General features: G+C 42.3%; 1 protein-coding gene across 4 annotated transcripts; it reads right to left on the bottom strand.

The window, feature by feature from the left end:
• Positions 1-3,371: 3,371 nt before the first annotated feature.
• On the bottom strand, positions 3,372-22,152 carry PDGFRL (platelet derived growth factor receptor like). 4 transcript variants are annotated; one of them, XM_052682093.1, is made up of 8 exons: positions 22,018-22,129; positions 16,426-16,559; positions 15,831-15,894; positions 14,927-15,221; positions 8,029-8,180; positions 6,508-6,801; positions 6,047-6,186; positions 3,372-4,119 (listed from the first exon to the last, which is right to left on the bottom strand). In XM_052682093.1, exons 4-8 carry the CDS (start codon positions 15,124-15,126, stop codon positions 3,931-3,933), a joined length of 975 nt encoding a protein of 324 aa, XP_052538053.1. In that variant the 5' UTR covers positions 15,127-15,221; positions 15,831-15,894; positions 16,426-16,559; positions 22,018-22,129; the 3' UTR covers positions 3,372-3,930. The 4 variants fall into 4 exon arrangements, with proteins under 4 accessions (XP_052538053.1, XP_052538054.1, XP_052538052.1 ...); XM_052682094.1 differs by having other exon boundaries at positions 15,831-15,874; XM_052682092.1 differs by lacking the exon at positions 15,831-15,894.
• Positions 22,153-22,353: the final 201 nt, after the last annotated feature.

Raw genomic sequence — 22,353 nt, 5'->3', positions numbered from 1 at the left:
AATCACATGTATTTGAGCTGAATGCATAAAAAATAAATTTTTGTACTAATTGAAAGGTTTTTTCCTGCGTCTGTTAGTCAAATGTTCTCTCATCTAGGAACATCCTTCTAAATATTAAATCTCTCTTAGTACCTGCTCAGCACAGCAGAAGTAAAGTAGCGAAGCTTCACTGCAAAAATTCATGTTCACCTAACCCTTAGAAACTGTAACTCTACCCTGCCTCTCTGATAAGAAGAAATTACACAGAGCTGCTTATAATTATCAGCTATTCAGCTTCAGGTGGCTGTTTAAAAACAAAACAAAACAAAACAACAAAAACACCAACACAAGCACACACATAGGGAACATCACAGAATCCCCAGAATTATGCAATGATAAAACACTTCATACGTTTGGGTTAATATAGGCACCCACTGTGATTATGCTTCTGCTTAAAGGCACCCAAAAGACTCCTCTTAAACTTACTTTTTTAGTGAGGATTCTTTTCTGTTTAAAAAACAAACAAACAAAAAATAACCAGCAACAACTCAGCAACAGCAGAATTCAGCAATCCAGGTAACAAGGACAGAAGAGTACAGGCAGCTGTACACCCCTGCACACCAGGGAGAAGGGGAAGGCTTTTCCAGTGCACTGGGACAGAACAGTAAGTATGGCATATGAAGTAATACACAGACTGTTGAGGGCAATGAGGTAAGTCAGCAATACAGGACGCTTCTCATCTCCGAACTGCTTGCAACCAGAATTTTTAATGCTGTTAAAAAGAAATATTTGTATACTAAAATCAAACCATAGAATTGCCAGTTCACCACGTGTGCTATTGGTCAGAAAAGAACATTCTTTTTGTGTGTTTCAGTACTTACCTCTATTTAACTGAGTATTAACATTTCAAACTTTGATTTAGATACTATGTGTTAGCAAAGGCAAATAAAGCCTTAAAGTCCAGTAATTTCTACATATTTCTGACCGTTTCCTTAGCATAGAAACTTAAGTTAAAACCTGCTTCCTGTAGATGTGTTCTAAAGGTCTAGAGCTATCAGAGCAATTACACTGGTGATTTTTCTTCAGATACTCCACCTTACCTATCTCTAATGCAAAATTTCATGGAAAATCACCTCAATGACATTTTTATCTCTGCCAAATGGTTGGTTGTCATTCCAGCTATTCATACCTTAAAGGTATTTGGTTTTGAATCGCACCATACTCGCAGAAAAATCTAAGCTGACTCATTTCCTTATGCTCCTTGAATTCTCATGGCAGACATCAAGGGCGCCTGCATGCAACCTGCTATCAGGCCATTTGTGCTGGAAATTCCTTCTACAGTAAACACTGTTCTTTAGAACTGCAATTGTCTGATGACAAGGAAATAATTTAGGCAGAGCTGGAGTTAAAAGATTATCAGGAAGCTGAAACAGTAACTTACTCCTTAAAATTAAGAAATACCATCAGTAATTGCTGCTGCCTTGCTTCGGTAAAGCAAGGCTGAGGCAAGGAAATAGAAAGAGCAATACTGGCAGGTCAGGGCATGTGACTCTGACAGGTCACTTAGACTTCATTTCTCAGGCTTCATTCTTTCAGCCCGTGTCATTGTTTATTTAAGTGGAAGTATGCATTTGCATCAAGCTAGAAAGAATCAGGCCTGCCCATGAGGCTTTTGGGAAATAAGAACTGTCATAATATGTGGTAATTTCCTCTCATTGTTTGTAATAGTGCAGGGAATGTTTCTAATGTTTGCAGGGAAGAAAAAAACAGAGAAGTCTTCCAGAAAGACTTCTGTGGACATAATTGGATCTGAGACCTTCATGGGCTCAGCCCACGTAACAGTTAAACTGAAGGGATGCCACTCGACCAGTGATGCATTCACATGATCTTTTTCTCTCCTGTCAAACTGTCACCAAGGAAGCAATGATGAACTGAACAACTCCAGACAGGTGTCACTAAAATATCCAGCAAGTGGGAGAGAGAGAAAATTTAATTGTCCATTGTAAGGCTTGGGAACATCTTGAAATGTAAGAAGCTGACACAGCTCCTATAGTTTAAAGCAGAATGTTTTCCTGGTAAATGAAAAGGCTAAAAAGGAACGAAAACATGGCACAGCCCCATCCGGAAGCTGAGAGATTATTAAAGTTACTTTGGCGGGATTAAAGACCTGTCTCAAAAAAAGAACAACTGTACAAAGTCCTTGTTCAGGTATTACTATAAAATTATACAGTAACTATTGGGTAATTTCAGTAACACTGTAACATTCCTGACTTCTTTTAATAGCAATGAGAAGATTATCATAGAACTGCTTCCTATGCATTCTAAGTTGGTCCGATTGCTTGGCGCGTTATTTGTTGTAGCTACCTCACTTCCAGAGGACAACAGTGTTATGGATCATGGGGTGTGTTCCCTCTGCAGCCTCCTTCAGGACACCTTGCACAGCCATTTCAGGCTTGCATTGACATCACATTAGTTCACTTCAGGTTCCTGCACTCTGTTCACTGTTTCTGTTAGTTACAGTACTAATCAGATTCATGACTTGAGGGATAGATACACTGCCATTCCTTATGGCAGTTGTACTTATAGATGTCGCCACTCAAAGCAGTGGTGTATACATTTGCTCACAGGTTTGAATTACCTGGAGCAAAGGGATTGCTTTGAGGCAGCACCAAATAAAATCCTTAGGAATGTTATTCAAATGCAGGCTGAGAGGTACAGAAGCATGTAAGCAAGGCACTGGCTGCTGATTAGGTTCCCCACCTTCAGAACAAGCTGTTTTTCCACATGCCTTGTAAATACAATTGCTTGCATTGAGATACTTTTTGTTACACAGTTGCACTACCGATCAGTTCTGTATTAGAAGTTCTAGCTTATACAGATCCTATGCTTGAGCCTTGGGGGGGGGGGGGGGGAAACTATTGCTGAAATGCCCAACAATGTTGGGACTGGGGATCTTACCTTTCTCTTGGAAGGGCTCTTTCCTTGTAGCAGCAGTCTGTGGTGAGAAGCAATTGCTTATCTATCCAGATGCTGTTCTGTGTGAATCAAACATTTTTTCTTCCACAGTGAAGTAACACAATCAAGATGAAATTATCAACTTGAGGAAAGATCTGCTGTATAATTGAACGTTATTTTATAATCATTGTTATTTCAGCCTGTAAATTATGCCATAAATGAACGCAAGTTTTTAGTTTAGCATTGCTACATCTGTTGAAGAATGCAGTGCAAGTGGACAACATACTGAACTCTAAGGATGCGACATCTGCCATAGTCACTCATTCGTAAGTCTCTGGAGACACTCTCTGGTAACATAAAACATTTATTACTCATCTTCTCCCAAGACTGAGAATTTTGCATACATATATGTATAGGAAATGAACAGGCACGCTGAGTTCTATAATGTTAAGAAATTTAATTGTTTTTAAGAAATATTGCTATTGGCTAGTTCTGTCAGAATTTTTTTTGCTTTTTTGTTTTAAACATGTACAGTACTCTACATTTTATATTGCACAGCACCAGAAGAGATGCCCCTGCACTGATGGGTTTCTGAAGACGTTACAAATCCTCTGAGTTTTCACAGAGGAAAAAGGCACAAAGCATCCAGCAGGTTACCCCTGTAAAAGCGTTGGAGCAAAAAGGCCACATGCGAAGGAAAATGCACAAGCATCTATTCCCAAGTACAATAAGCCGTATGCATGTTCAGGCTTCAAGATTACACTTTATAGTATTAAACTTAGTAATATATCTGCAGTGTTTCTAACTCACAACTGATTACGGCCAGGTGTAAGGCACCATGTTTTGGCCTGGCATTCTAGTGGAAGTGGAAGGCGTTGACATAGGAAAAGAATGTAATAGAGAAAACTTTTGTATAAACATTAACAAAAAATAAACAAAACAATGGTTAAAATGCAAAGCAACGTACAGTTCATCATGAGTCCAGAAGCCTTTCCATTAGTTTAGTTCAACTCTAGTTGCCACTGTTGTTGCTCCTTGTAAGTTCTGAGCTATACAAATATAGTTTCCAGCATCTCTGGCTTCAAAATCCTCAATGATGAGAACACTCTTTGAAATTCTTGTGGTGTGTCCAGTCCCTCTGTTTATCAGTCTCCAGAAATTCTGTGTGATTACAGGCCTCTCCAGCTGTTTAAAGAGGAAAGAAATAAAGCAAGCGTATTTAGTGATGCTACTCTATCAAACTCCCAGATAAGAAGTCAGATAGTCCAAGTAGCTTCGAGTCACATTATATAACTAATTCCTCTAGTTTCAGAAATGCTGTATGAAATAACATACAAATAAACAGCAACAATCCACAGCTGCTTCTACATTAACTCTCATGCTACATTTTCCAAAAGAATTGTATACAACTTCAAAGCCAAAAATATGTATGAGGATACTTAGAAATATGCCTTAAAAATACTTTTTCTTCTGATCACAACAGGATATTCCTTCCACACCTGAAAGCCCTTTTGGACTGTTTATCTTACCTTTGCATTTGCAAAGGAACGGAGAAGAGCAGCTGGCCTAAAGAGCCACTAAAGCCTTTCCTTCCAGCCTCCATCCAGTAGCCTCCTGTTTCCAGTCTGAAAACCAAGTACTGCCTACAGCCAAGTACTGATGCACACTGAAATTCAAGCCTAAGCTAGTTCTTGAATACAGCAAGGGGAACTTCCCTGACCATATTAAAAGTGAAGGTAAACACCATGCAAGGCAGACTCTGCCTGGCTGGGCTGTTGGCCCAGCTTTTCTCATAGTAATTGCCTTCTGCTTTGAAGACAGTTTCAGGGAAGCATACGAACGAGTAGATCGGTATGCGTTCCCAGCAGGCAAATGTGATCACCAGGGAGGGGCAAGAGAAAAAACATCTGAGAGCAAAAGTAAGAGGGAGAGGTATGGGAACCAGATGAGATGCAGTAACTGATCAGTTACTGCAGGAACTCTCTTAAAAACAGAGGGATGGAACTGATAACCTTTCTCAGAGTATTTCTTTTGCATTATGGGAGTACAGCCTTACTATGAAAAGTCTGCAACAAGTACAAACTGCTGCTGCTCTGCCATTCATTTTGTTGGGGCAGAAACCCAATCAAGACTTTTCCCCGTTACAGCCAGGCACAGCTGAAGCTCCCAGCAGTGGATCAGCACACAGACCTGCTCCAGGCTGCACGGCCAAAGTCTGTCTCTCAACTCCGGTACATGGGTGCAGGGGAAAGGTGCAGTCTCCTACTGATAGCAAACGTGCCCTGCACTGTGAGCATGTTATACAGAGCAAACAAGAGGTAATTCACATGTTTAGCTGTCTGCAGTGAACCAGGGCTGGAAAGGCATTGCTATAGCATGTGCCAGCTCTGCATAACGTTCTGTAGAACCACTGGGCAGGACCAGCCAGCAACCATAGCTGGACAGCCATTCAACTAACAGAGATTCAAAAGCAGCAGGGGGTACAGACTGACAAGGTACAGAGTTTTAAGAGGCCAGGCTGAGCCTCAAATTCCTTCAATTGTTTGTACTCTATTTACTCTCAGTTACGAGGATGTAAAATGGGGTTCATAGCCAGTTACTGTGGTATGAAATACAGAAGTCAAGGGAAGTTGACAATTAAAAATTAAAAAAAAAAATAAATCAGCCAACAAAGCTCATGTAAGCAGCAGGGGAATTTCTTCTCTTCCCTGTCTGAGAGTAAACTGTTATGAAGACTCTCAGAAATAAAAGCTCCCTGAAGGCTACAAACACTGCAATCTGTTGCTACGTTTCACTCAACATAATGCTAGATGCTGAATAGAGAGGATGGCAGTGGGTGTTTAGCTAAAAACTGAATAATAATAAACAAAAAAGCACACAAAACTATTGCTCATCATTTCCCTGGACCTGGAGGCACTTCAGTTTTCCCCAGCATTTTTCTTTTTACTCCAACAGCTGCAAGTTTCTCTGGTTATTTAGATGCTGCCTCTTTCCTTCCCAACTTCATATGGACTCCAGACACAGGGACTCTTCTGCCAAACTCTTCCCACATTCCAAAGTAATGCCCTTACGAAGAACAAAAAGCATTTCAGCCAAGGCAGACATCTCTTACCTCCTGCCCTGGGTACTGCCAGCTGAAGCTCACATCTACATCTGGCTCCCCAAGGACAGTGCAGGCTACGTGGATACCATCGCTGACTTTGGCTCTACTGGGTGATGCCACAATCGTGGCTGAGGGTGGGCCCTTGGGGACTGACAGAAGAACAGCATTAGGAAACAGGAAATCAGTCACTTTCTGATATGAAATTATTGATAAAACACAGTCAAGAGGCAAGCTGATGCACAGCTTGCCTAATGAAACAGTTAAGTGATGTATATCTGCAGCTTTCCACCCTACACTGGGAAACTGCTTGAGCTCACACCAATAAGATTTTATCACATACACTTTTAATGAAGATTTCAAAATTCAGTGACTACTTCACTCATTTTACAAATCCACTTTTTAAAACTTGTTTTCTAATGCCAGCAGAAGAAACGGGAGTCGATGTAAGCATATAGGAAACATCACCTTACCTTCCACATAGAGTAGGTGATACTTGATGGAAATCTGAGGCGCTCCCTGCGACTCTGCTTTGCAGTAGACAATACCTTTATGATCAGAAGTAGGGTGCTGGTAGACAAAGCCCTTCTTTGCATCATAAATAATATTAGTTTCATCTGTTTCAATTTCTTCTGCTGGGAATTCCCTGTGTAGAGTAACTTTTGCTGAAGGAGTAGTGACACGGCATGGGATGACAGCAGGTTTATCTGGGTTCAGGTAGACAATCTCAAAATAACTGGGAGTAGGCACAAAAAGTTCCTCTTTATCTATGCAAAACAGATGAAGTAGTTAGGATAACATTTAGATCTTGGCTTAGCAGCAAGAAGAGAAAATGGGCAACGTTAGAAATGAACACAAAGCTTTTTGCTTCAAATATACAAGAAAAAAAACATCCATTCATTGGATTTACTTTTGTATCTGGAGCAGCCATAGCCTTTTAATACACATGATTTTAAATAAAACTTATTTACTTCTTTCCCAAATAACTGAAATGTTTACTACTTTTAGACAGACAGTTACAGAGTATTTCCATATTTGATATGCTCTGCATAAGGTTCAATTTCCTCTTTCTAGCTTAAGCATTTAGCATAGTAACTTGACTGAGAAGTTTATTTCAGCCTTTTTGAAGGAACGTATCCTTGGAACATGAAGCAGCTCTGATAAATGGATTCAGTGCAGCCTCATGGTCTTCTTTAGCTCCAAAACCTATTGCAAACAATCCTATCTTAACGTTTGGACTGGAACATTCACTAGCTAAGAATGCATTAGCTCTAATAATGCAGCAAAGGTTTCTCTGCCACTGAGAAATATTTCCATTAGAAGAACAAATTAACCATTTGATTTTCACTCTTGCACCAAGCAGCAGTAAACTGCACACAGTTATTTACTCTATGATGCCCCTACCCCTGTCGTGTTGAGGATACAGCCGATTTCAGGCTCTGCAGGGCAATGCACCTCTGCAGGGTGTTTTGCCTCTCAACATGCTACACAGATGCTGGGGAGAAACTGTGTCTTCACCAGTATTAATGAGGCCAAGATTTTAAATTAGCTTCAGGTAACTGGAAATATACCGGGGTTAGGAGAGAATACATGGAGTCACCTAATGTCATAACTCTGTGTAGAAGACTTGTTCTGTTATTTTGCTTACCAAAACACATTTTCATAAGGTAAACATTCTGTGGATTCATTCTGCAGAAGGTTCTCAGCACGTCAGTATTTTCAGAGGTATTTGATTCCATTGTATTATGCATTATCTCAGGTATGCATTTAGCATAATCCATAGGGAAAGCGGGCTCACAAATCACACAAAGCAAGCAACTGTCTGCAAACTTCACCAGCACTTCCTCCCATAACATTTGTTATTTAAAAAAAAAAATCCTAAAATTGTGGGGAAAAATATCTTGACAACGAAAGATTTGATATAGACTTATTATTTACTAGCAAATATATTTTCACAATATTATATATTAATAATCCCCCAAATAATTAATTACCTGTGAAGAAGATGTACGTTGAACCTGTTTTTGTCTCATCCTTCCTGCATTTGTTACCATTGCACAGCTGAAGCCAGCAGCTATATTCACCTGTGTCTGCTGCAGTGGAGTTTGTAAGGATCAGCTGACCATACCTGTCCAACTGCTTTATACTGGAGTGAAGAAAAACAAAAGGCAAAGCCAAGCACAAGTGTGTTTCCTTGCACATTTTTGTCAGATCATTTATACTTTTGATTTTTTTTTTAATTCCTGTTCTGCAACAGATACATTTTTCTCCTACAGAGTTCTGTTGCAGCACCCCCCTTTGTCCCAGCAAAGACCCATACATGAACAGCTTTTGATTTCAACTCTATGCATGAGCAATGGCAAGCTTTCATCACATATAGTTAACTCCTGAATTCATTCCAAAATCCTTGTTTTGAAAATGGGCTGTGATTGCCCTAGACAGTGTGTTTATGTTGTTTCAGTTGTCCAAATATATCCCATATTTTCACACTCTAAATCAAGCCATGTAATCACATTCCTTTCCTTCATACCATTTACTTCAGCTGCATCACTGCTTCAGTAGTATACTTCACCACTGGTGAGCAGCAGCCACTTTAATGGCAGTTTGTTCAACGATTTATGCCATTTGTCAGCATGAACACTTCCCTGTCTTTAACACAGCGGTCCAGCTTTCCATCACAAACACCTTCAATCTCAACTCATTTTGTCCTTGTCTCCTCCTCTGCTCCACTCCATCTCATTTCAACCCTGTCACTGTGTTTCCTCTTCATCCCCTGGCTACATCAGTATTCCTGGGCACTGCTGGAAGTATGCTAGCAGTATCACGAGGCAACTACATAAAAAAACTCAGCCGCTTTTTCCTCCTTCTCCCCAAAGTCTCTCATTGGATTGAAATTGTAAATTGATTTGTTTGTACAGCTAATAGCTGTATTTCTAAGGGTCCCATGTATGAAATTCGGTAGGCACGGTGTCATTATTTATTTTTGTCTTTGCTCTCCTGGCTCTTTCAGACAGGTAGCATCAGAGTCCGTAGCACATGCTACGCTGCCGTCTGCGAAAGGATCGGTCCCACAGTGAAGCTGGTTGTGGGCACTGTCAGGACAGACGTGTGGCAGCAGCAATGCATTGCACTGCAGCCCCAACCTCTAAAAAAGTTATTTTCAACCACCTGCTTTTGCATGGCAGCACAGCCAGAACACAAAGGTTTCTTGCTCTCCTTTGCAAGATATTGAATTCTAGGGTCATTTCTATTGCAATCAAGTCAGGAGAGATTTTTCCAGTTTTAGGCATTTAATAGCAAACTCCTTTTCAGCATTTGAGGCTGGGCCTGGACACAGCTTGCATGAAGTTCCTGTAGTCTTGCTAAGCTGTGTGCTCCCTCTCTACTTACCTTCCTCCTGTTTCTTTCTGTTAATGCAGCAGTTATTATTATTATTTTTTTGTTTTTTAAGGCAGATGCAGACTTACCAAATTCTTTATTTGGGGGATTAGCAAGCTTTAAAGGCATTTTTCTCCTCCAAACCAACTTGTTACTGTGTTACTGAAGCATTACTGCAGACCTCTTAGCCCACATCTCGGTTGTGGGCACCCTCCTGCTAACCACTCACATTCGTGTCACCAAAGAAGCTGCTGCTTTCAGCTACACACAGCTCCTGACATTTCCAGCTCCCTGGGCACTCTGCTAAGAGACTGCACTCACAGCTGCTATGCATTAGCCAAGGCTTGCATAACCCAACATGCAGCCTTCAGCCAAGGCTGGGAGCTTAGAAATTAAAACACACCCAGAAAGCAACCCAAACAGGGTGAGAATGACCTTTTCCCACCAAAGCCTTCAGCTTTTTTACACTCATCCATCACACAGCAGTTTTGAGAGCTGCCTAAAAAAACAGGCAAAACATGCTTCCTACTTGCCACTGCACTTGTCCTAAATGACCTCATCTGATTCCACCATTTGAAAAATGGGAAAAGTAACGTTTTCATTCATTTTCATTTCTCTCATGCACCTTACGTTACAAATGTTTTCAGTTCTTCAATAAGCATTGAACAATTCCTAGTTGCACAGGAGATCCTCTTGTGTATAAAACTCAAGAAGAAGAAAAGAGAAATCTGAAGTGTTTCCATGCTGGTGTCTCTATGATTATCTACATCCACAGCTCACAGTTCATAAGCTACATGGCTCCAATGGCACAATATATTTTGCAAGCACTAACATCAACATTGTAGAGAATCCATTAGGCTAGAACATTTAGCCTCCAACCATTAATGCAGGCACTGAACTACGGCTTGAAATCCCAACAGACAAAAAAGAGAAAAACAAGGTCAGAGTTAATAGATTATTGCACAGTGTGTTCTACTTAACTGGGAACAAGCTATCCACTAATCAATGGAAATAGCCCAGTGAAGTACTTCCACAAACATGCACTAACATAACCTGGCAACTGAAAGAGTGGAAATGTTGAGGCATGTGGCATGGCCCTGCTAAGCAGACAAAACAAACCACATGCAGCAGGCTGTAAATGGCAAATTCATCCAACTGATCTGTACTTCTAGGATAGCTTTCATTTCACTAGTATTTAAATGATGAGAAATTTTTCTCAAAAGCCAAAGCTTTGCTATGCTTTACATATCACAAAGTAAAAACGCTGTATACAGAATCTTTTTGAGACCATTCAAAGAAAAAGAAAACCAAAACAACACAAACCTTCAAAATCCTTTTCCGTACACTCTCCTTATTAAGCTTCAGTTATTTTAAGTTCAAAAGAACTTTGCCAGAAAAGCTGTGCAGAGTTTAGAAGCTAGAAAAAACTAAAGGAAAACAACACAGTGTGCATGGCTTCACTTCAGAACATCTAGCAAACTCAAGCAGCTACACTGGTACTGCCACAATGGAGCTATCTAAAACACAAGGAGAGGGACAGAACATCCTGACTGCTTAAGGCAAGAAGAAAAACCTAACAGCTTACAGACTTCAGAGCACATGCACTTGAGTGACACTTGGTTAGACACAGATAACAAACCACTCAGTGAGCCTGTCTTAATTCACAGCAGCCCAGTTCTGCCCTGTACCACTCCTATTTTCTCAATACCTAGAGCCTGGGTACCAGTATGCACACAATACATACCCACCTCTGCCACAGCTTCTTCCACTGCAGCAGTTCCACTCCACAAAGATCTATCTACCAGGTGAAACTCAGCAATAAATACAGTCATGTTTTGAGATGGCAGAGGCCCATGCTCTAAACATGGCACAGACTGATGCCAGACCATCTTTGTCTAGAGAGGCTTTTTGCTCTCAAACATTAGAAAGTGAAAACATGCCTGCCCTTCTTTTTCTTTATTCCTTTCTGGTTTTGATCCTTCTCACACTCTGTACATGCAGTTTCTGGTCGGGCCTGCAGTCACTGATCTATTATGTATCACCATACAGCACTGCAGCCATTACATTTTGGCTGCACTGCTCAGCTGGCACACAAACCTTTCAGGCATGAGGATGTATTCATGCTGCACAGGGTGGGACAGCACTGCAGACAATAAGCTGGTTCAGAAGCAAGCTGGTGGGTGCCCCCAACTCGACAGATCTACACAATTTAGCTCTCTCCCTAGAGCTGCACTGTTTGCTACAGTCTCCAAAGTCTCAGTGTGCATCCTCCAGGCAGGATAGGAAAGAGGATTCCTACTCAAGATAAGAAACAGCCAAAGAGTCCTCCTCCTACTTCCACTCAGCCTCTTCCCTGATGAAGCCCCACATGGTAATTTGGGGAAATGTCAGCAGCTATAGAAATATGAAAAACCCACGCTCTCCAACAGTGCCAAACAAAACCACTTTATGTACAAAGTTGTAAAGTATACCTGCAAAAAGAAACTCAAAGAAACCACAGCCATGGGTATTACAAGAACATCTTTTGTAAAGATTACCTTTTTCTTCTTAGAAAAGCCACTGCCCTCCAAGCTGCTGTCTTTTACTTTCCATACTGGTGAGATAAAGAGGTAATCAGCATGGCATGGAGGAAAACAGGTGACTTTTATCCCCACTTGTTCTTGTTACCATCCATAGGAAATGCATTACCCAGATGCTAAATTTAAGTAGCTACAAACCAAAATGCCCTCCTTATCCTAAAGCAGACCTCAGCACCTTCAGCATCAGCAGCTGCCCAAGCCTCTGGCCAACAGATACACACACCATCACCACTGTGGACCCTTCAGGTTTCTTCTATCTCACAGAAAGATGGTAACTTTGTTAATGATGCTTCCTACTGCCAGCTCACTTAGAAAGACTGCCAGCTGTGCTAAGTAAATAGGGACTTCATGATATTTTCAGTTATGTTCAATGAAAGCCTTTGAAAGCCAAGGAATACAAATTCTATGAAGCAGACTGTTTTGCATACATCTGTTAGCACAGTAGCAAACACCATGAGATAAAAAAGATATCATAAAAACCATAATGAAAATGTAATTGCACAAGATTTGGTTGTCAATGTCTCCATAAATTATCCCCATTCAGTAAGTCCAAAGCATGCTACTTATCCATGTCTTCAGTTTTTCTAGTTACTTATAGAGTATTCTGCTTACAACTAAATAGTTGATTCAATTTAACTTCGTCTTCTGACTTCAATAACTTACTTAAAAATATTTCAGTATAGATCCTTAAATAGAAGCCTAACATATTTCTAAAATACAATACTTAAGCAAGTTACATGCATCCAGCCAAGAAGTTAGGTAGCATTTATTACCCTGAAATTATCAACTTTTGTTTTACTGTTACAAAATACTACTGTGAATTTGAATGAGAACAGAGAGGTAAAGAACTTTAAGCTACTTTAAACTGCAAAATAATAAATTACAAAACTAGAAAATGTGTATCCTTACTTAATTCTTTTACCCCATTTCTATGGCTAGAATAATACAAGAGAAGAACAGGCAGTCAAAACAAGTAATGAAGTAAAATTCAGATTCCTCTCTTAAGAACTGTGAATACTTCTTGCCTTCTTCAATGCCAGATGTTAACACTGAGACCTGGAAGTCTATAGGGCCATATACGTAGCCCAGTGCAGGCGAGTAGCCTACATGCACGCCTTCTAAGGGTGAGACAGACTTCAAAATGGACACTACCACCACATGCGTGGCACTCCCTTTCAGTAGGATTTTGCACTGCACTCTTTGGCCTGCTAAAAGGCCAGGCCCGTTCTGCAGCTGACGTGTGCCACCTACTGGAATAGTTTCATAGTATGGCTTAGGTTGGAGGCCTCACACACCATCCAGTTCCAACCCCCTGCCCTAAGCAAGGCTGCCCCCCACCAGCTCAGGCTGCCCAGGGCCCCATCCAACCTGACCTTGAGTGCCTCCAGGAATGGGGCACCCACAGCTCTCTGGGCAGCTGTGCCACTGCCTCAACACTCAGTAAAAAATTCCTTCCTCACATCTAACCCAAATCTACAAATCTCATTTAAAACCATTCCCTCTGTCCTATCAAATAAAATATGTTAAGTATATATAAAATAAATTTTGAACAAAATATTTGTCGTAAATGAAAACACAATTGTTCAAATCAGCCAGAAGATCTTTTGAGAGATGCTGCCATGATAAACCCTTAGCAGAAATAGGCTTGTTGTTATGATTTATAGGAGCCTCACACTATAGAGGTTTATTCAGCCAATTTATTCTGGAACTCCTTAGGTGTCAGGAAACAAGCAAACCAGCTCATGAATTCAAAGGGATACATGACAGACCACAGGATATACCTGTCAATTTTTAACCTTATTCTTTGAAAACAGAAGTGGAAAGTAATTAACTGACTGTGACTTCAAAGTATCTCCATGATTGTAAGGAAGGGGAATGTGTCACAAAGATTCAGGTAACCTCAGCTATTTACAAAGAGCCCACAAACTTTTACTTAATTTAGGAACAAAAGGATAGTAGGACTTCCCTCACACTAATACTGCTCTTACCTAATAACGTAAGCAATTCTCTTTTCAGCTCTTTCTTAGGGCATCATTCACAGAGCTCCTCAGTCTCTCAACCACTTGTCCTTCAATGATACCCAAACATAAACCTCCACAAAACAAGCAGGGAAAACAAGCTCTTGGCAAAATAAGTGCTATCCCTGAGCTCCTTTGTAAGTCCTTCCTCTTTCAAATACAGAAAGAGACTATTACATTCAATCTAGACTTAGCTATGCATGTACTGTGCTTGAGAACTGGGAAGGCCAACAAATGTATGGTTTCAGAGATTTTAGATCAACAGGCCACTCACCTGGTGGGGCAGAGAGAGGGAGAAAGTGCTTAGATCCTCCTGCTACTCTCACAACTGTGTATGCAGTATCCATTAAGATGACACTGGATGAAAGAAAACGCCTTCCTAAACCGAAGGTGATCATCTATCTCAACATTAAGCTCTGTCACACTTCTGCACTGTGAATCCTGCAACTCCCCCAGCACTCATGCATGACTTTGATAGGAGAGGGAAGGACTAACCCCACTTGCTCCTTAGAGTGGTGCTTGGTATATTTTTTGTTTTGCAAGCTGAGAGACATGGGTATTAACCTCTTCAGGAAATTAATCTTTTTGTCTCAGCTGATATCTACAGTAGCAACATCCCAACAGCAGCAGGTCTGTAGAGCATCAGAACCAGTAGTCAGTGCCTGACATCCACCCTCATACATTTTCAGGATTTTACTTCAGCCTCACTCTTACGTAGCTCTCTGTTAGTGGCTGGAACACACCGGTGTCCCCCTGGATCATTTTAGATTAATCTAAAGGAAATCCAGTTCACATGCAACAAGACTCTTGCACAGTGTACATCACAGAAGGAAGAAGACTGAAAGATGCTTATAGACAAGTAACCACTACGTGAAACACCTTGATTACTTTTTCTCCCCCAGAATACGGAAAAATACCTGAGTCTGGAGTCCTTAAAGGTGTCCAAGTATGAAGGATAGCTCCAAGTCACATTACTCCCCTTACATCGCAGTTCTATGCTTTGTCCAGCAGACAGGCTTAAAGTGGCAGTCAGTTTCTGGAAACGGCCTTTATCCATCACCTGCATCAGTATGGACTGGGACTTGGAGGAAGAGTCGATAGGTTCCCTCTCCTTCATTTTTAGGCCCTTGGGTTTTACTTTTTTGTTGATAGGCTTGATTTTGTTTTCCCCTGGCTCTTTTTGACGCTTACTTTTCACAGACTGTCCAATAACTGGTAAAATAAGGGAAAGGCAGCAGTGTTACAATTAGGAAAAAAAAAAGCCTTCTTGCAAATTGTTTTTCTTTATTATTAAAGAGAATAATAATACTCTGTTCTTCCTGTAAGGGATTCAGAAAAATGAGAGTTAATTTCAGTAAGTTTCTGAAGTCAGTGACATGACTCATTTCCCTGGACAGAAAAAAAGAGCTTTCAACAACATGTGGAAAATCTATACTTGCAGGTCACATAAACAGGCAAATATGTAAGGCATGAGGACTTCGCAAAAGATGGGAAGGGAAAGGAATACAGCACTTTTCTCTCCAGTTACTTTTGTCTATGCTACCCCATATCACTGCCGTTTATCGTGCAGCATTACACAAGTGTCCTATCTTCATATGTATGTAACACATCAGTCCTGTATAACCTTTAAAAATGCTGTGCTGCTGTAAGAGGCATGGGAAAAAAACACTGAGAAGTAAGGAACCGAATGGTGATTTGTTTAATGCTAGTAACAATGCAGGTTTGTTTTTCTTTTTGGTTAAGTACTGTGAAATTACAAATAGTACTGAAGTCACCTGAACGTAGTATCTAATACATCACATCTCTATAATGGCCATTTACCTTTACTGAGCAGATGGAAACAGAAGCAGAAGAGATTCCATTACCTGCCAGAGGCAACAGCAGCCTTTTAAAACAAAGCAAAGGAAAAGTGAGCTATTTCAATCTGATTCACATAAAGTTATAATTTAAAGTATAATTTTTAACAGGGATTTCAGCCGTCTCCAGGCTGAACGTTTACAGTGAATGAAAAATCATCTTTGTTCTAGAACCCCTTAACTCAGCTGAAGTGTTGCAGCAAAGCTAACCAATGATCAAGTAGAGAATAAAGATTCCTTTTGTCACATGCAAGTCGCTTCCAAAAAGCACTTCTGCAAAATGTTTCTGAGAGGAAAGCAAGAAAAACAACTCAAATGTGTAACAACAGAATTGTACTTCTCAGGGTCTCAGCTGGACGCTGGGTAGAGGAGAATGAGGACCACTTTTCAGAGGACCAGTTACACATACATAGGTATTTGTGTGAATAAACATTTCCTAAGCATGTACAACTCTCGTTTCACCTTTTTTGCCTTCAGGTCTCTATGCTCTGTTTATAAGCCCATATATGACATTAACTGTTCTGGAAAAGCATGAGCTCACCAAATGATCCCAAGTGTACCTGTCCAGCAGGAGCTGAGATGCATGCTGTGGTTGCTTAAAAGGTGCACTTATTTCCCAGCAGTGCAGTGACTGATCTCAGAGGCTCACACACAGCTGCTATCTGTTCTCACCATGTGCCACATGCACATAAGCCTTAAAAAGAACAGAGAAGAAAAAGAAGGGGAGAACAAACAACAACAACAACAAAATAAATAAATAAATAAATAAATAGAAAGGTGGAGAGAGCAGTCATTAAAATCCCAGCCTCTAAATAATTAAGTAAATCAATCATGAAGATTTTTTTATGCTGTAACTGACAGCAGAAAGCACAATATTTTGTGAATTAGCCTAAAACTCTTATTTTAGGCAGCAAAAACTCTACACCTTTGCCTGACAGCTAATTCATGCTGAATACAGTTTTTCCATATGAAATACTCTGGCATTTTATCATACGAATCAAAGAAAAAAGCCCACTATGGACTTAAAGTATGCTGATAAGCATGGGTTACAGCTGGTACAGACTGCACTGTTGGCAGCATCCGTGCCTTTGCAGCACGGCAGCATGCTTCAAACAAATCCCTTCTGGACCGGTAAGCCTTGCTCCATTTAGTTGCTCTTTTTATGGAACCCATACATATGAAAAATAGTTCATCTTCATCATCTTTGTGTAAGGGAAAGAAAGTAAAAGCAGGCTGTACACTAGGTTCAACATATGGTCACATCACTGATGTACAACTGGTGATGCCTTTGTTCCTAGCTAAATGGCTTACTGCTTTCCCAGAAAGCAATTCAACCACAGGGAGCTGCCTTTCTCTAGAATAATGCAGAGTAACTTCTAGATCAACCTATGAAGTAACAACAACTATGCAGTAATTCCTACTCAGGGATCAATCCATCAATCTGCTTACAACGTTTGAGTCATTCTTTTGTTTGTATCTTTCAACACAAAATTTTAAGTCTCAGTTTTAGAATTTGGAAATCCTTCTCAAAGTCTTTACTGACAGGTTTGTTTGCTTGTTTTTTTGTTTGCTTTAAAGCGGATCTATAAACATGTTGAAAATCACATGCTTTGTTGATTTGCTCTGAATCAACTTTCTTGGCACATTAATGAGAGATGTCCTCTAATGATTCCTCCACAGAGAAACATTCTGCCTCACAGGCGCTATTCCAGCGCTCAGTAAGATACTGCACTTTCCAGTTTGTGTTCATTTTATCACCATTTTCCAGTAAAACCTCCATAGGCACCTCCACAGAGAACACGGATGCGTACAATTAGATGCATAATTTACAGGTTTAGTTTCTGTAGCAGCCCGTTCCTATGGGCCTCACAAAGTTCATGGCTGTCTCTTCCTGCCTCACTCCAGCACATCAGCAGAAGAACAGGATTTATGGTTGTGTTTTATCCCTTTTGCAAGCTGTTTCTCAAACTTTCTGTCTGCCCTATTCTGGTTTTTATATTTAACTCAGATGTGAGTTAAGAAGCCTCCTCATCTTATGTTATTCCCCCTTCTCAAATTAAATGCAACAGTTTGCTCTTTGGCTTCTATTATTCCTGCAAGAATATTAAAACTACAGTCTGGCTGCTCTAAAGCCACATCTGCATCCAATCGTGAGCACTGCTCAGGAGCAAGTCAGGAGCTGCTGCTCCTCTCCAAGCAGCTGCCCTAAAAGCCCACCACTTATGGCATTTGGCAGATCACACCCCAATGCACACAAGCCAGCCTGCACCAGCTAGTAATTCTTGTGCTGCTATCTGCGGTCCTTGCTGCTCCATTTCCCCTAACAATCAGCCATCCCCTTGGCCACACCACACTGCTTTTCCTTCGTAATGCTTCTATCTTGGTTCAGATGGCTTTTACTGACAAAGCTCACCAGGCACCATATTTGAGACCACAGCATTCTTCAAAAGAAACTGCCACTTCTCCCTCAGGGCAGGCTCCTTCCTCTTCCCTGCACAGTTTGTGCCTGATGTTCAAGGCATAAGCATTCCCATTCCAAGCCATCCATTCCATTTCCCCACTGCATTTCTGGAAACACACAAGCTTTGTTTCTGTCTCCTTCTTTTAACCCTAATTAAATCAGACTATTTGTCAACATGCCATTGCCACACTGTTCTGCCAACCCCAATCTCTACATGTGTTTGACAACACCCTGTCCCCACAGGGAGCCCTAGAGAAACACAGTCCTCTTCCACACCTGACACTGCCGCTACGAAACTGTTAAGTTTCGTGAGTGTGCTCCAATGTTGAGTGCCAGAAGCCTGGTTTCAATTTTCTTTAGATGAAGTTTTTCCTTTCCACACAGGCTCCCTCTGTTCCACATGTTTAGGCTCACTGGGAACTGGAGAAACACTTTCCTCCTATTCCACTCTCCCCAGAACATTGAGACTTTGCCTTTCTGACCTGGCATTTCCCTACAGGTAACAGCAGGACATTTCAGGAAGCACTATAATTACAGGGGGTTTTGTCTTCCCATGCTGAAGCTTTGCTTCTCTTCTGCACTTCCCTGAGATGTGACCTTGCATGTAAGCCACGGCCATGCTCCTTCCCAACTCTCCTTTGGAGTCTGCCCTGATATCCACCAATATCACTGCTTCCTGTGCCTTGTAATCAGTCCCCTCTCATTGCTGGGCCAGATCTCAGTTTGCCCTTTAACTACATTATCTAGTATTGCAGTCTGTCTGTAAAGGAAACAGGCAACCAAAGTCATCTGGAAACAAAGAACCTACCAGAGTCCTCCATTCAGGCACCAAAAACTACAGGACTTTCCCAGGAAATGAACAAACTCAACTCGTCCATTTACACGGGTTTGGGAATACATCACATTTGGGGTACTTCAGCCTCTCAGAAGACTTATACCCAAGTAAGTAAAGGTACTTCTTATTTAAAAAACAAGATTAAAGGAAAAAATAAGACTTAGTAGATAAACATTGAGAAAATTCTTCCTTTCTACCTCTGATCTCCTCCAAACAGCAATTCCCCGATGCACTGTACCCACTTCCTCTGCAGCAGTACTCTCCAGATCCCTAGCTAACCCTTCATGCCCACACAGGAGACAGTGCATCAATATGTCTCAGAAACATGCCACACTGCACTTCTTCTCCTGGCTCAAAGGATTTAGCTTACCCTATTCTTTAATGTTTCTCACCCCATCATTCTTTTAAACACCATGTACAAAAATTATGCCATAATTATTAATCATAGAATGCTAAGTGCATCCAGTGTTGACCAAAGGCATCGCCTACATCCACACACATGCTTCCATCAGCTTGGATTAAAGCTAGAGAATGTCTATGGTGGTCTTCAAGAATCCACTGAGAAACCTTGGAAGCAGAGCAATTGTGCTCCTCACCCAGCAGACATACCCATTTCACAAGGCAGGTCCCATGCTACATCTCTGCAGCATCAGAGAGCTTTCAACTCGCACTACTACCAGTGAATTCTTCCTTGAAGAAAATTAAGCAGCAGGTTGTCATAAAGCATAATCCTTAACCCCAAGACTAGGATGAGAGTTAGTCTCTGTGACCATAATTAAGAGCACAAAACAGGCTGGACGCAGCTCTGCTTGTGACACTCTAGGAGCAGTTGCATCCAGCCCACAAGCAGCCCACAGGCAGCCCAGCCCTGCCTGCCCCACACCAGCACGGCAGCACGCAGCCATCGCTCAGCAGCAGCCCAACATCAGTGCACCATGAACACTGAGCTGAAACCAGGGCATGGGGTGGGTGCAGTGCTAGCTGGATTTACAGCAAACAAGTGTATGTATTTTGATACACTGGCTAAACATAGTCCTGTAAACAGCAAAAAACACGTAGCTGTGCTTTCCCATTTTGATAAAGGAACTTGACAATAGGTTTCAAATTTGCAAAAGGAAAAAAAAAAGCAACGCTTTTTTCCCCCCTCATATATTTGCAACTCCATTTTCAGTTGACATACATTACCTGCAAATTTTCAAACAGAATGCATAGGGGTGTAATCAGATATTCAACTCAAAAATCTCATCATGTCTCCTTACTACACTTCCATAAGACCTCTTTTACCAGAAAAAGATACCTCTCACTTCACAGTCATGCCTTATTCATGTCACCACTTTTTGGCAGTACTTACATTTGTAAACATCTACTTTCACGGATGAAGCATGGGAAGAGTACAGCTTCATAAGAAAAATAAATCTCTGACAAACGTCTTGGGAGCTCACAAAAAATTGCAACCACTTGTACTGAATCAGACAAATACATAAATACATAAATACACAAGTTGCAACTTATTTCTCATTCTGAGTTTTTGTTGCCTATGTCTCAAATAGAAAACACTTCTCTTGATGTGGCAACGTACACCCACAGATCTTTAAGTCAAGATCTTCTACACCACAGTACTAGTACAGCACCTCCTTGTCTAGGATGTAATTCCTTTACAAACGGTCATAAGAAAAACTGCTGGAAAGGACTCCTGGAAGCCCCTTCCTACCCCAGCCTGGTTGCTGGGGGCATTCTGACTGTCTCACAGGCCAGAGGCTTTATAGCCTCCCCAGACACATTTAACAGCTCTTGGGGTAAAGTATTTTTATGTCCTTGCAGTAATTTTTGCCTGTATTCCCCAGACCACATGACGGAAGCGCCTCTTTTCCTTTCCCCATGCACCCCTGAGCCCAGACCTCTCCACAGACCCCCAGTTTCACACAGCCTGCCCCAAGCCCTGACATCGCTCTGAGATATTTCCTTGACAACATATTGCAAACTGCAGCAGCAGAAGACAGTGCCTGCTTTCCCTCTCCATCACATCCCACTGATCACGTAACAGCTGGCAGCTTCAGAAGAGGATAAGCCATTGGCCAGAGCCACATCATGAATTGTAGGGAATTATCTAAGTTCTCTTGATGTTAAAGTCTAAATAAGCCAAGGCTTGGTTAGGAGCTTCCTTCCCCAGCCAAAAGCTAACCCCTTCCCTGCCAAGAACTCATCACAACTTGATGCTGAGTTAAGAACAAAGTTCTATCCTTCCTACCAAGAGAGCAACTGCACACAAAACTCACAGAAGTTAGAATAATTTAAAAAGAAGTCACAACTCGTCCCCGGCAGACACGAACCAGCCCCTGCTCCATCCTCCACCGCCAGCACCAAACGGGACCCAACTCCCGGCTGCACCGAGAGCTCCTCACAGGCTGTGGAGTGGGAGACGAACCCCGCTGTTCCCGGGCGGGGACAAGAGCTCTTCCCAGCGGCGCGTAGAAACGCCTCGGGGTCTGAAGCGGTATTCTTTCACTAAGTGACATTAGCGTTATTATGAAACGGAGCACCGAGCTCAGCGCCAACTCTCCTCAGGACAGGCGCGGGACTCGAGCGCCGGCTTTGAGCGCCGTGTCTGAGAGAGACGAAGAGGCAGCGGCTTTTGTCGACGACGCCTCCCGCCACCTCCATCCCAACTCCCTGCCCCGAACAAACCGCATCCCCTGCCAGAGACACCGGTTCGCTGGCAGCCACGCAGGACGGGAGCCCCCACCGCCCGAGATGGCCGCCAGCCCCCGACATGGCGGGCGGGGGCAGCGGAGCGCGAGGCGGGGAGGCCGGGAGGGGCCCGCCGGTGGCGGCGCGGATGGGGTCGCGGCGGCTCACCGTGCGGCAGCGTCTCCTGCAGCAGCAGCAGGCTGAGCAGCACCCAAAGCCGCATGGCGAGAGCGGCCGGGGCGCTGGGCTGAGGCGGGGCGGGCGCGGCGGCGCCTTCGAGGCGGGGAGGAGCTCGCCGGTGCGGGGAGCGGGGGCCTCGGCCGCGGGCTGCCCGCTCCGGGCGCGCCCCTCTCGGCTGAGCGGCACCGAGCGGTGAAGGGCTCTTCGCTGAGGGAAAGACAGCAGGTCGCACGCGGGACAGCACACCTATGCCACGCGCGTCTTGTACTGCAAGCTGTCTTCGGCCTGCAGTCACAAACGTGCTGGGTCAGCGGGCGCAGGTGG

This window comes from Tympanuchus pallidicinctus, unplaced genomic scaffold (assembly GCF_026119805.1).
Source record: "Tympanuchus pallidicinctus isolate F22 unplaced genomic scaffold, pur_lepc_1.0 scaffold2, whole genome shotgun sequence".
Lineage (NCBI taxonomy): Eukaryota > Metazoa > Chordata > Aves > Galliformes > Phasianidae > Tympanuchus > Tympanuchus pallidicinctus.
This window is presented reverse-complemented; position numbering and strand designations above follow the sequence as displayed.